This window comes from Anabrus simplex, chromosome 5, assembly GCF_040414725.1.
Source record: "Anabrus simplex isolate iqAnaSimp1 chromosome 5, ASM4041472v1, whole genome shotgun sequence".
Lineage (NCBI taxonomy): Eukaryota > Metazoa > Arthropoda > Insecta > Orthoptera > Tettigoniidae > Anabrus > Anabrus simplex.
The window spans coordinates 258,434,903-258,450,566 of NC_090269.1; the positions used below are offsets into that span (position 1 = coordinate 258,434,903).

Below are 15,664 nucleotides of genomic sequence, written 5' to 3' on the forward strand. Positions count from 1 at the left end.
AGTCCGAGGGAAAAACCAACCCTGGAGGGTAAGCAGATTAAGAAGAAGAAAAATTACACAAATTTTAGTATGCTTTTAAAAGAAGTATTATCTACCGAAGTACGAATTTACTTTAATATATTAATTAAATTTCATGAAAAATGGAATTAAAATTTCAAAAAGAATTATTTTGAAAAACTATGAATTGTATATGAAATGAAAAAGAAATGAAATGACGTAACCTATGGCTTTTAGTGCCGGGAGTGTCCGAAGACAAGTTCGGCTCACCAGATGCAGGTCTCTTGATTTTACTCCCGTAGGCGACCTGCACGTCGTGATGAGGATGAAATGATGATGAAGAAGACACATAGACCCAGCCCCGCGCCAGTGAAGTTAACCAACGATGGTTAAAATTCCCGATCCTGCAGGGAATCGAACCCGGGACCACTGTGATCAAAGGCTAGCACGCTAACAATTTAGGCATGGAGCCGGACTTTATATGAAAGATATGTTCGTGATATCTCTACTTTTTTGTAGGTGACATTCCCACAAAATTTCGTGACGAATCCATGCATTACGTAAAAATAACTTTTATCATCGGAGTGTCGCCTTAACTGTTTGCAATTACTTTTCACGTTGGCCTTTTATTCCCATACACACGGACAACTGAAAAGCACTTCAGGCCTGCTGTTGAGCGATACAGTTCAACAGACAAAGACAACTCACTGACCCACTGACGAACAGCGATAAGCGATAAGCTCAGATTGCTAGGTCAGCCAAGTGCAAAGAAGTGGAGAAGCAGCCTGCCGAAGGATCTAGAGTGTCGATAGGTGAGTAATGCGTGCCCTGGGCCACGGTTCTGCTGCAAAAGTGTACGAATAAAATGATAACCCTCTAAAGAAACTGAAAAACACTTTAATCCAAAGATCAAATATATCAATATCGGCTCCATATTTCCTTCATAAATATTCTTTCCTGTATTTTTTCGAATTATCTAGAGTTAGCACTTTGTATACATTTAACTCAGTTACTGTATACTGGCAAACATCTTTCCTGACGACAACGCTTTATGGAAGGATATACTCAATATTTCGTATTTTTGTGCAATTTGTATTCTGATGTGCTGTATGTAAAAGAAGATGTGTATGAGGACGAACACAATCAGCACCCAAATTAGTGTAATTAACCGGAAAATGTTAAATCCACGACCCCGCCGGGAATCGAACCGGGGCCATCTGAACCGAAGACCATCACGCTGACCATTCAGCCAAAGATTCGGACTGCATTTCCTTCATGAATAATAATAATTGATATTAATATGATCAATGCAAAAATACACTCGTGATTAGGAAAAGGGCTGAACAGTTTATGGCTAGCTAAACAAAACTTTTTTACGAGCTGCTTTACGTCGCACCGACACAGATAGGTATTATAGCGACGATGGGATAGGCAGGGGCTAGGGTGGCCTTAATTAAGGTATAGCCCCAGCATTTGCCTGGTGTGAAAATGGGAAATCACGGAGAACCATCTTAAGGTCTGCCGACAGTGGGGTTTGAACCCACTATCTCCCGGATGCAAGCTCACAGCTGCGCTCCGCTAATCGCACGGCCAACTCGCTCGATAGCTACACAAAACAAGAAACAAATTTATATAAGGCGGGAAAATAAACTACAGCAAAGGAAACACGAAACAATACGAAAGGGAATATAGGCAGCTATTTGGTAAAAAATGAAATGGCGTATGGCTTTTAGTGCCGGAAGTGTCCGAGGACATGTTCGGCTCGCCAGATGCAAGTTTTTTGATTTGACTCCCGTAGGCGACATGCGCTTCGTGATGAGGATGAAATGGTGATGAAGACGACACATACACCCAGCCCCAGTGCCAGCGGAGTTAACCAATTATGGTTAAAATTCCCGACCCTGCCGGTAATCGAACCCGGGACGCCTGTGGCCAAAGGCCAGTACGCTAACCACTTAGCCATGGAGCCGGACAGCTATTTGGTTATCTTGTCCTATATAAACCGATCGTCCGATTATTATTATTATTATTATTATTATTATTATTATTATTATTATTATCATCATCACTACTCATTTCCCAGCAGTTTCCATGGTGTCACAGTCATAGACGGGAGTAGGGTTTCGGCGGAAGCTACACTTCGCTCTGGTCAGATGCAAAATTAATGTATCGATTAAGAAAATAATGGAAACCGGCGGACCAAATGAAGAAATAATAATATGTAATTACTGTGTTATCAACTTGCAACGGAACTGTGTTAGCTCTGACGTAGCTGATCTGCGGTGTTGTCCAACTATCGGAGCATTCAATACGGGAACTACCAGAGCAATGAGAGTTATAGATTTTCTACTACTGCTGTCTGTGAATGAGATAGTAGCTGATCCCAGCTCCTTACGTGGGTGTAGTTGTGAGAGCATTTTCCACTGCCTGTGCGTGGTGAAGAGCGCCTGCTATTCTGATGGCACCATCAACTACACGGCGACCGGACAAATCGAATGGAATTTCAGGTTCGTTAAGTTTCTTATTTTTGTGACATATTTTATGAATCGAGGCCTCAGAACAGGTATTGGGGAGGTAGTGAGTTCGAACCCCACTCTCAACAAACATGAAGAGAGTTTTGCGTGGTTTTTCACATCAGACGAAGTTCGGTGCTTTATCTAATGAGGCTCCGGCTGTTAGATTATCAGTAGCATCCCCTTGCTCACACGGTGTCACGGAAAACAAGTATATATTACGCCCTTTCGGGGATCAGTGGTAGAGTGTCCGACTGAAGGTCTCAAGTTCGATTCTGACTTTAGTCGATATTTGAAGGCCGATCAAAATTTTGCCATTCAAGTCAGTTGTTGTCATGTTAAAGATCTCTGGTGCCTACCCCACTGCCATCCGACAATACACTGGGCTCCTTGATATTTGGTCCAAGGGGTCTCTGGCTTGATTCCCAGCCGGGTCGGGGATTTTAACCTTTGTTGGTTAATTTCTCTAGCTCCGGGTTGGGTGGCTGTTCCGTCTTCAACACTGCGTTTCGTCCTAGATAGAGCTGCATTATCATAGAAGCGCAATTTCCCCATGGGTGTCAACTCAAAAGAGTTTCGCCAAAGCTTATCCGTAGCCCATACGACATTCTTTTCTTCCTCTTCTTATTCTTACTCTGTTATTAGTATTATTAAGTACTAGCTGCGTTACCAAGCACTGCGGGGTAGTTTACTGATTTCTTTTTTGCTATTGGTTTTACGTCGCACCGACACAGACAGGTCTTATGGCGACGATGGGATAGGAAAGGCCTAGGAGTTGGAAGGAAGCGGCCGTGCCTTAATTAAGGTACTGCCCCAGCATTTGCCTGGTGTGAAAATGGGAAACCACGGAAAACCATCCTCAGGGCTGCCGACAGTGGGATTCGAACCCAGTATCTCCCGGATGCAAGCTCACAGCCGCGCGCCTACTGATTGTTTACTTTTAGGTATTTTAGCCTATTACCTGCTACTTATAGGTGAAGCGAATTTTTGTAAATTTATTTGTTCTGATATTGACCGACATTTAGGAATTCTTTTGAAGTTTAAAACTTATTTTTATGTGTTTAATTTCAAGTTTAATTATAGTTCACTTTGTTTCTCGTTAATTAAATTAATCTCGGTCAGTTCGGACATTTTCTCCATCATCACTTCTCACCATGCCTATGAATCTGAACCGGTAATTAAACAGCATCCAGAGTGTCACAATACATCTCAGCGACCGCGGAAACTATGGATTCGGAGCTGATATTGGTCGTTTTCGATTATTCTTGTATGGCATTCCCTCCCCTAGGATTGCTAGGGTTGTACCTTTTCAAGATAGTAATTCGTATTTGTACGAAGTTTGGTGTAGAGCTATTCTGAAAGATACCGTACACACATACATCTAAAATCGTTGTCCCTCTCACACTTTTTACTTTTAGGACTTGCATTACCTGCTTCAAGTGATTCTTGTGACGTTGGTTTATAGTTTATGAACTCTTTTGTAGATTTATAAATATTTGTATGTGTATAATTTTACGTTTTAGTTTGGATCATTTAGTTTCGCATTAAAGCATTTCCTTGTGGCAGCCCAGATTGTCTGGGAAGAAGTTGATCCTTTCAAACAAATAATAAACGTAAGTTATAATCCATCCCATTATAGATAAGGTGTACATGATTCCAGCTGTCACTGGAACTGTTACCAATCAGCCGACGGACCCCGAGAACTGTGTAATCAACAATAATCTCGGTCAATTTGAACATTTCTCTTCCACCTCTTCTGTATCACAGTGCCGATGGGACTTCGACTTAAAAGGCATCCAGAGTGTCACTATTGCCAGCCCCGTGTTGTAGGTGTAGCGTGCTTGCCTCTCGCCCAGAGGCTCCGGGTTCGATTTCCGGCCAGGTCAGGGATATTTCTCTCAACCTGAGGGCTGGTTCGAGGTCCACTCAGCCTACGTGATTAGAATTGAGGAGCTATCTGACGGTGAGATGGCGGCCCCGGTCTCGAAAGCCCAGAATAACGGCCGAGAGGATGCGTCGTGCTGACCACACGACCCCTCGTAATCTGCAGGCACCGGGCGAGTTGGCCGTGCGCGTAGAGGCGCGCGGCTGTGAGCTTGCATCCGGGAGATAGTAGGTTCGAATCCCACTATCGGCAGCCCTGAAAATGGTTTTCCATGGTTTCCCATTTTCACACCAGGCAAATGCTGGGGCTGTACCTTAATTAAGGCCACGGCCGCTTCCTTCCAACTCCTAGGCCTTTCCTATCCCATCGTCGCCATAAGACCTATCTGTGTCGGTGCGACGTAAAGCCCATAGCAAAAAAAAAATCTGCAGGCCTTTGGGCTGAGCAGCGGTCGCTGGGCAGGCCAAGGCCCTTTCAAGGGCGTTAAGTGCCGTGGGGTTTGGTTTTGGTTTTGGAGTGTCACTATTCATCTAAGTGACCACAAGAGCTATGAATTTGACTCTAATATCGGCCTTTTTCGATTATTTTTAATGTCATCCCCTCCGTTAGGTGTTCAAGAAGTGTCTTACCCCCAGATATTTTTTTCCAGACAGTATGTAGTCATGTGTTCACCGACTTCAGTTGACAGCTATGCTGGAATATAACACATACATCTATAATTTCAGCCATTTTGGACGTTCTTTTTCACCCCTTCTCAACTTCAATTCCGACTGGGCCTGACTATGATTTAAATGGTATTCGGAGTGTCATGGTGTTAGAGGAGTTCTGCCACCACAATCACTTTTTCCTCAGATAGTAACTCATATGTGTACCGTGTTTGATTGAGAGCTATGCTGGAACATACACACATTCATCCGTAATCTCGGTTATTTTGGATGTTTTCTTTTTCACCTCTTCTACCCCCGCCCCCGTACGGATGGGGCTCAACGTTTGGCTTTAGGCCCTTAACACATGGTTTTGGGGGCCTCGTAGGGCCCTACCGATATATGTTCTTCGCGTCGTGAGGCGAAAAGTGGTACGAGGGCTAGAATGGCGTTCACTCAGCCTCGAGAGGTCAACTAAATAGAGGGGCGGGGATTCGATTCCCCCCTCAGCCATCCTCGAAGTAGTTTTACGTAATTTCTCACTTGTCCTCCAGGCAAATGCCGGGATGGGACCTAAAGCCACGGTCGCTTCCTTCCCCTCTCCTTGTCTTTCCCTTCTGATCTTCCCCTCCTCAGCATAGCAGGTGAGGCCACCTGGGTGAGGTAGTGGGCCTCCTCTCCAGTTGTATCCTCCGAACTAAAATCATGCGCTCCAGGACACTGCCTTGAGGCGGTAAAAGTGGGGTCCCTCGCTGAGTCCGAGGGCAAAAACCAACTCTGGAGAGTAAACTGATTTAAAATTAAATAAATAAATAAATAAATAAATAAATAAATAAATAAATAAATAAATAAATAAATAAATAAATAAATAAATAAATAAATAAATAAATTAAATAAATACATAAATAAATAAATAAATAAATAAATAAATAAGTCCGCCTCTGTAGTGTAGTGGTTAGTGTGATTAGCTGCCACCCCCAGAGGCCTGGGTTCCATTCCCGGCTCTGGCACGAAATTTGAAAAGTGGTACGAGGGCTATAACTGGATCAACTCAGCCTCGGGAGGTAAAATGAGTAGAGGGGTATTCGACTCCCTCCTCAGCCATCCTCGAAGTGGTTTTCCGTGGTTTCCCACTTCTCCTCCAGGCAAATGCCGAAATGAACTTAAGGCCACGACCACTTCCTTCGCCTTTCCTTGTCTATCCCTTCCAAGCTTCCCATTCCGGACAAGGCGCCTGTTCAGCATAGCTGGTGAGGCCGGGCCGTCTGTGTGAGGTACCGTTCCTCCTCCCCAGTTGTATCCCCGAACCAAGGTCTCACGTTCCAGGACACTGGGCTTGAGGTGGTAGAGGTGGGATCACTCGCTGAGTGGGAGGGGAAACCAACCCTGGATGGTAAACGAATTAAGATGAAGAAGAAGAAGACTGTATTTAGTATTTGTAGTGTTTCAGAACATTCTACAAAATGAATAGATACATTCAATAAATATATGACTTTCTCTGTAATTCATGTAATCAGCATTTGACGGTTTCTTACAGGCCGAGTGTACACGAAGAGGTATGTGGCGGTGTAGAAGCTTGCTGTCAGCACACAATTGGTGAAGAGAAGACCGAAATCACGACCTCGAAACGGAGTTCCTTGGTTTCTACTGGCAGATCTCTGCGAATTCGCTCTGTGTGTGGTGTAAGGGGTCCTAGAATTAGAGAGGATCTTCCGGACATGGAGACTGAATATGGGGAGTTTCCTTGGACTCTAGCTCTCTTCGCACTCAATGGGACCAGGTGGTGGTTCCTGTGCGGTGCTTCGCTCATTTCGAGGAACATGGCATTGACAGCGGCGCACTGTGTCGACAGGTGAAGTATTTCCTCTGACTCGGGGACTGAACGTTTGATTTAGTCTTAAAACACTTCTCTTACACAACTACGACAGAAACATCCAATGGCGAATATATCCCTCTACATAGGTTTGGCACAGGAAGTTCATCCGGTGTCGTGCTGATTGCGTAATGAGTCGAGATTGCGGCCAGGCATAAAGTAGAGGCGCTTGAGCGAGAATATGTCATTTTATATATGTCACGCTGCTTATCTAGGTGAATTGTGGCAGCTGTATGCATCACTAGAGGCACCACCTACAGTCTTCCGAAGTTCTTTAGAAAGCCGCTTTAATTATTACCCGAAATACCAAGTTGCCCAACCCGCTTGACTAGAAACGTTGACTTAGATATGAACAAAATTCTAATTTGACGGGCTGCAGAAAAATTAATCCTCAGTTGGTACACCAAGTTTTGGTACACACAATTGGAATACTGGGTAATACACAAAAAAGTTAAAAGCATGTAAGAAAAAAACACTTGTTTCCAAATAAACTGACTATTTCACTTCGTATGTATTATTTTGAATAATAATAATAATAATAATAATAATAATAATAATAATAATAATAATACCGGGCGAGTTGGCCATGCGGTTAGGGGCGCGCGGCTGTTAGCTTGCATCTGGGAGATAGTGGGTTCGAATCCCACTGTTGGCAGCTATGAATATGATTTTCCGTGTTTTCCCATTTTCACACCAGGCAAATGCTGGGGCTGTACCTTAATTAAGGCCAACGCTGCTTCCTTCCAACTCCTAGGCCTTTCCTATCCCATCGTCGCCATAAGACCTATCTGTGTCGGTGCGACGTAAAGCTGCTTGCAAGAAAAGAAATAATAATAATAATAATAATAATAATAATAATAATAATAATAATAATAATACATTACTAATACAACTCTCACTAATCCACCATAAACAACTACCCCTCTAGTTATGTTATACAATAAAAAAGATAATCTCTAAATGGTAAAATTACCTTGAACTAAATTATTAAACATTTTCAATAAGAAAACATATTTTTAAAAATATGGTTAGGTTGAAACAGACTTTCAACGTATTAGGTCGTGTTACGTTCATGTAGTACGTGTTGAAGAGATGTTAAGTACAGAACAGAAATGGCCAGGCGGACACCAGTGGGATCCGAACCCACAACCTCCCGATTTCGCGTCGGTTGTTCTATACTTAACATCTCTTCAACACGTACTACATGTACGTAACACGACCTAATACGTTGAAAGTCTGTTTCGATTACAATGCGGTCATGAAAATTCAATATTCATATGGTTAGGTTATCTAAAACATCCCAATGTACCAGTTAATGTTAATACTACTAGAGCAAAAATTGCATACGAGACTGTTTTGAAAACTGTATCTGTTTCATGTATCTCACGTCAACACTAACCTCTTGTTCGCAATCTGGATAGGGTGTATTTAGTTGTTCGGAATCTGGACAGTTTTCTCCTTGTTCGCCATCTGGACTGGAAGGTGTACCAACGGGCGAGTTGGCAGTACGGTTAGGGGCTCGAAGCTGTGGGCTCGCATCCGGGAAATAGTGGGTTCGAACCACACCGTCGGCAGCCCTGAATATGGTTTTCCGTGGTTTCCCATTTTCACACCAGGCAACTTTGGCTGTACCTTAATTAAGGCTACGGACGCTTCCTTCCCACTCCTAGCCCTTTCCTATCCTATCGTCGCCATAAGACCTATCTGTGTCAGTGCTACGTAAAGCCAATTGAAAAAAAATATATACAGTATGTGTGTGTGTGTGTGTGTGTGTGTGTGTGTGTGTGTGTGTGTGTGTGTGTGCCAGATCCATATCGGGTGTAGGCTCAAATACATTGGAACAATTTCAGGAAGAAGAAGAACAACAACAACAACAACGCTGTTCTTCACATACCATGTGAACCCGTATAGACAAGTCGGAGAACAAGAGACACCCCAAGGTGTCGAAAATGACATGACTGGCTGAATAAATACAAATGGCAGGATTAAACAGTAGGTTCGGAAATAATAAAATAATTGATATTAGATGGAAATTTAACATAGTTTATTCAAAATAAAAATATTTTTGCCATCCTGACTAGCTCTGATTATCGGAAATGATCGGTACGTTAAATTACTGATGATTCTTGACGTGACATAAAATAATTCAAACAAATGGGATGGTACATTCCACTTATTTGCCCTACAATTCTAACAGAGTTGATTTATGAACATATATTTGTTTTGTTATCGTTATAATGTAACAAATTTAAATTTTGAATCTTGACAAACGAGGTCGTTGAGTGCCATTCCTCGAACAAATCTGAAAACCATTAAATTTTAATGGAGTGTTTGGAATATCAGATATTTAGAATTCACAAAATTATATCTCCTAATAATGACGTTTTAGTGAAGTTACATTCTTGTTATATTCATTACTAATAACGTCACTTGAATGAGCTTTAGATAAGAAGTAAAAATTAAATCGAGACGTCGAGTATATCTGCTCTAAATTATTCTCACTTACCTCCTCATGAGAGAACTAATATTTAACGTTATCGTTAACTGGTCATTTATAATGAATCGAATTTAATAAACCTCAAAATACAATCCACTCAAAATCTAGAGCGTAGGGCCGCCTAAATTGTTGAATTGCATTATATTATTACGGACAATATCCGAGATAATTCTCGGCTTCAAGTAGGGCCTATAATAATAATGACATGTATTTGGTCTTCGTGTTTTCTTATAACGCGAAAAATTGTCGGGTATATTAATTTTTACATGTCCTAAAGCGGGTCCCTCAGACGCGGACGTTGGCATTTACTCTAGTCAAAGTTCTACGACAAAACTTTAACGACATCCAACCACGTCGTCTGAAACCAACACTGCATTGGTCATCAGTTTCTTATTATTAGACCTAGTATTAGCACACACATTGAAATTAATAGATATGCCGGTGGCAATACATGCGTAAAGTAGTACAGCAACAAAGCTAAAATGTATTACATAACGCCGATCAATACATGTGATATTTTTAACATGAATTAGTTGCGTCTATCTGTTTCGGATTCCCCCTTAAAACTGGGAGTTCCGTGGCTATGAGCATGATATCAACAGTCATGCAATGCTTACAAGCTCACTTTTTACATTATACAACAGATCAATAATATGCGCGGCGCAAGGTGCAAAAGACAACTTTGTCAGGTTGACCAGTGTGCAGACCACCCCGGTGAATGTTTAATGGGGCTTATGGTTCCAATCTGTAGCTAGCTTGAGGTAGTTCCCGTCGGAAATTTTAGATGGCACTGGAGGTCATTCACAACGTGTAGATGGTTGTAGACAGGTTCTGTAGATGGCACGCAATTAGGCATGAAATGAGCGATATTAATAATTAAAGGCAGTTTGCTTCAAAGTAAAGTATTTCAAGTCTAACCTCAAACAGTGGGCCCTTCTGACAAAGAATTAGTCGTATCACGTCGAGTATTATGTAGAAAATATTGCTCGATAGAATCCGACTTTACCCAATCGATTAACCTTGTTCGAACTAATATCGATTTTAAGCGATAGTTCCCATCAAATACAGTAGAGACAATGTGCGACACTCTGCGAGATATCGAAGGACAGCGATTAGAGCTCTGCCTAGCGGAGTGACCTGGGAGTTACTGATTCTGTCATAAGAGCACGTGTATTTGTTTGTGAAGTTTTTGGCGTTATTTATGCGTTTGCATTAAGTTGACATAAGTAAATAGTAGCGTGTTTCATTCCTTTATATCTCCTCTCAATATGAGTGGAAAGATATATGCTGTGTTTGGCTGCAATGACTTTGAAGTGCAGAATGATTCGCGGTCTACCGTTTACCTCGTGACAAGAAAATGTAAGTAAATATTGTGTTTGCATAGATATTCTTCCAGTTACAAAGAGACTTGTATAATACTTCCAACATTTCTGACCTGCGTGATCCATATTTTGACTGGTTTAAAATATAATCATATTTTATCGTATAGTGCAGCAGTTAACCTTCAATACCGATGTGTTGTAAGTGTGATCTGTGGATTTTGATTTAATTCAAGAAAATCCATATGCACATGTGTGTGGCTGGTTGTGTTCCAAGTTACCCCATTTGAAATGCTGTAATGCGTTGTCAAGCACTGAAGGACATATGGGGGATTTAAGAAATGTACATATTTTGTTGAAACAATATGACGATGCAAATTCGTTTTACCTTAATGTAATGGCAAGTATTGCTTATAGGGAAATTTTGAATGTTCTTGAGGGTAAATTTATAGATTTTCTTTCTGTTAGTAGGCTTCAAGTTAAAAGAAAAATTGTCCAGCTCTTAAATATAAATTCACTGAATCATGTGTGTGAGGAATGTGCCGATATTTTTATTGACAAGTGTATTAATGTGATGATACAATGCTTTTAAATGAGAAAGAAGACAAATCTAGCCGTGAAAGTTCAGGTAGGAATACTAAAGCTAAAAATGTGATACATAAATGAAAGATCAAGCCCTTTCACAGCAGTCCATTTCACATCTTGGTTATATGTCTAATTTCAGTCTTTAAGTAATAAATAACCTGTTAAATAAATGTTCATTTATTTATCCAGAATTGTTTTAGCAACTTTGAAGTTAATATCTTAGTAACACATTCTTTCTAGACGTAATTTATTCATCCTTTTTCGTATATGCACTTCCATTGATATTTGAATTTAGCGCTAATTGTCAGGTCACGCCACTAGGAGCGCCACTTGCGAATTCTCTCCCATTTTAACAAAGCTAAATCTGGAAGTGTCGCGTATTGTCTATACTGTATTTGTTCCCATGATGCTACAGTATTTGTGTTATTTGAATTCCAAGTGCCCTTGTGCTTGTGCTGTAAATCCTTGTGCTTGTTTATTAGAAATATATCTTCGCCAGTCCTCCTGAAATGCTGTATTTCCTGTTTGAGTACACCTCAAGGGCTGAAAGCTGAATGGTTCTATTAATGCATTTCTATAGATATCCTGTCTCAGTGCATTTAATTCTGTTATTTTTATTTCCATGAGGTAATTGGATATTGATGTGATACCCCATTCTCTTGCATATGGTGTGCTTTGGTGCCTTGTTTTTCTTATTTGTTATAATATTAGCTTTGTGTTAATGTGTCAATCATTCATTTGAAGTTAAAGCTGCTTTGAGGTGTGAAGTTATGTTCTCAATACCGTATGCCATACGAACTAGGGGTATAAAATCATTATTTACAACATAGTAAGTACTTGAAAATAAAAATATATGAATTGTAATATATTGGACATTGAAGTAGTAGAACTGCATTATAATCTCAGAAGGAACCGGGGGGGGGGCGAGGGGCAGGGGAAAGGAGGGGGGGAAGCTGTAAGCATAACCGAATGTGCGTCACTGCGCCGGATGTTCATTCTCTGCGCTATCTGTTGATAATAACAGTAAGGTATTGCATAAAATGCGCACTGTGGCGCTATCTCAAATTTCGGACTGAAACTACTAGCGCCTAGTGGCTTAGTACCGAAATTCGTCATTGAGTTACATCTCTATTCTATTCTATCCTCTTTGTTGCAGACCCCCCCACTCCCGGATTTTCAGCAATAGCGCTGTCTCTGTCATTCCGTACGCCTGTTTCGCTCGCTCCGCCTGTCTCCCCCTTCCTCACTTGCTCTGCAGCGCTCCACCATCCGAGCAGAGTTCAGCCGAGCTTAGCCGAGATTAGCCGAGTTGCCCCGAGACAAAACCCTGGTCCAAGCCAAGCTGACTCGGACCGATGCACAGTGCACAGAACCTCTGAGCCTCGGTTTGCACGCGTGAGATTTTGGGCTTTTGAGCGGTCCTGAGCTAAGATACATGATAACGAAAAAACGGTCTAAAGGGAGAATACCATGAAAAATATACATGATGATTAAAGATTCTTAGAAGTGAAGCTTCCACGGTGTATAGAGTTATTTAGTTCTTCTTCCGGCTTGAACGTGTTGTTGTTTGCTGCCTGGCAGACTGATTACCTCGGATCGAGTAGGAGTATTTCAGTTGCCTTGGCAAAGAATACTGCGATGTATTGGAAACTTCGGCAAACTGTACGGAATGTACAGAAAACTACAACACGGTTCAACTCGGAAGAAGAACTGAATGATTAAAGATGATCGAAATCGACTTTCAACCTATTAGATCATGATATACGTACATAGTACGTGTTGAAGAGATGTTAAGTACAGAACAAGAATGGCCATCCGGACATCAGTGGGATCCGAATCCACGAATTCCCGATTTCGCCTCGGTTGCTCCACCAATTGTGCAATGGTGGCATAGGTCATATTTATTCTGTTTTTTTTTTCTTCTTTGCTTTACGTCGCACCAACACAGATAGGTCTTTTGGCAACGATGGGATAGGAAAGTCCTAGGAATGGGAAGGAAGCGGCCGTGGCCTTAATTAAGGTACAGCCCCAGCTATTGCCTGGTGTGAAAATGGGAAACCACGGAAAACCATCTTCAAGCTTTATTCTATTGGAAAGGATCTTTCAGTGGCGAAGCGTGAACTAAGTAAGGAGGTAGATAGAGATTTGTTTTATTTAAACTGTTTCAAGCATATTATTATTATAAGGAATTTTGTTTTCGACGCTTACATCTGTATTCAGTAGTATATTAGGCCTAATGACTGAAAATAAGACAAACCCTATAACAACCTATAACCCTACGTGCACTTGATTTATTTTTAAATATAGACGAAATATGCCGCGGGAGTTGTCAAATAACAACATAACTTACTTTTAAAATAAAAAATAGCAATATATTTCATTGTTATGTAGATTTAATAAGAGAAATAAGAAATAAATAGTTGTTCGTACAAGTCACCTTAAACAATATTCTTGTAAATGAGTTTAATCCGCCTGTCTTTCATTTCGGCAAATATATCTATTACTTTCGTCTTGAAGTCGGGCGTCTTGCTAAGATTCCACAGAAATTCCTTCTCTATAGCTAGAGTTCCCAAGTTAGACAGTCTCTGGTTGGTCATCCAATTCCTTATACACGTTTTAATTCGTTTGAAGGCACTCATAGCGCGTTCAATAAAAACTGACTTTAACGGAATATACAGCATCAAGTTAAGCAGTTTTTTCCGTATGTGTACTCTAGAATACCTTATTAAGACTGGAAGCCAATAGTTGTTGGGGTTATAATACCGCAACTAACATTGGCGGGCAAGAAAATGCACGTACTTAAAGGGTTTTGATGCTGTCATTCATTTATTAGGTGTAAGTTTACTATACTTTGTATTTGAATATTATTAATTTATTTTTAGACGTGTCTTATAATAAAGTAAGTTCAAATTAATTACATTAAAAGCATGTCTGAGATGGTAGCCAATAAGAGCACCTTTACAAGAGAGATCCAAATACTAGCCAATGAAAGCAAGAAGAGACGCTGGTAAGTCTGTCTACTGGGCGGAGACATCTCGCTATAGGAAAGTCATAGTTCCACAGTCAGCACCTACAGATAGCGTTAGTGTTGCTCTATCTGAAATCTTTGAAAATCAAAGGGAAAATACACAGAATGGACAGCGTCTACTTTCGCCTACGTGCTTCGTGTAACTGACGCGAGCCTCAGCATTGCCGAAGTGAGAAGAAAATAAGTAAAGCGGGGAATACAATAACGCCACGAATGTGGAAATAATTAATGTTCACAGTATTTCTGTCACAAAATGTTAAGGGTACACGCTGTCTACCCTGTCTACCCTGACGCTTTGCCCCTGCCAATAGTAAAACGTAATTACAATCAATCTTATACGTGTTCACTTAAAATTAACCAAGTATACCGTAACATCTTCCAAGAAGCATAACATAATAAATGCAAGGCGGTTACACAGTAATTCATCACGATTCCTTCTCCTTTTTTAATCCTTTTACCTTCCAGGGTTGGTTTTCCCCTCCGACTCAGCCAGGGATTCCACCTCAACCGCCTCAAGGGCAGTGTCCTGGAGCGTGAGACTTTCGGTCGGGGCATACAGTTAGGAAGGATGACCAGTACCTCGCCCAGGCGGCTTCACCTGCTATGCTGAACAGGGGCCGTAGTGGGGGATGAGGAGATTGGAAGGGGCAGACAAGAAAGAGGGAAGGAAGCGGCCATGACCTTGTTAGGTACCGTCCCGGCATTTACCTACAGAATAAGTGCGAAAACCACAGAAAGCCACTTCGAGGATGGCCGAGGTGAGACTCGAACCAGCTCTACTCAGTTGACCTCACGAGGCTGAGTGGACTCTGTTCCAGGCCTCGTACCAAGATTCAAATCGAACCCGGGCCTCCAGTGGTGGCAGCTAGTCACGCTAACCACAACACCACAGACGCGGACTACACACGATTTGAAGAATATAACTGAGGGGCCTGATTAGCTCAGTAGCTTAGCTGCTGGCTTCTCGCCCCAAAGTCAGAGGTTATAATCCCGGTCGATCCTGGGTTGCAGTTTTCAACTCAATAATCACGTGGCGTCAGGAAGAGCACCCCGTCCTAAACTCTCAGTCAAAACCAAGATGACCGTACGTGGCTCCAGTGACCCCAGAAATAGCTGGGAGAAGATGAAGAAATAAAGTTTATTTATAGAATATAACTTTATAAAAATCCGAGTTGGGCTGTATCTACTACAGCCGCAAGCGTAAATGAACCAAAGGAAGACAGTTTCAGGCAGTGTGACGTCAACGGCGTACTTTCTGCATGTTCGTTTCGACATATGAGTGTGACAATTCTTTTCTGTTATGAAAGTCCAAATCCCCAAACT

At 41.5% G+C, this 15,664-nt stretch overlaps 1 protein-coding gene across 1 annotated transcript in view; it reads left to right on the forward strand.

Annotated features, from left to right (window-relative positions):
* The first annotated feature begins 2,293 nt into the window (after positions 1 to 2,293).
* LOC136874817 (phenoloxidase-activating factor 2) overlaps positions 2,294 to 15,664 on the forward strand; it is a 34,631-nt gene continuing 21,260 nt past the window's right edge. The window contains exons 1-2 of the mRNA XM_067148495.2: positions 2,294 to 2,504; positions 6,577 to 6,891. Coding sequence (XP_067004596.2) covers positions 2,326 to 2,504; positions 6,577 to 6,891 — 494 coding nt within the window. The 5' untranslated portion in view covers positions 2,294 to 2,325. The remainder of the gene's footprint in view (positions 2,505 to 6,576; positions 6,892 to 15,664) is intronic.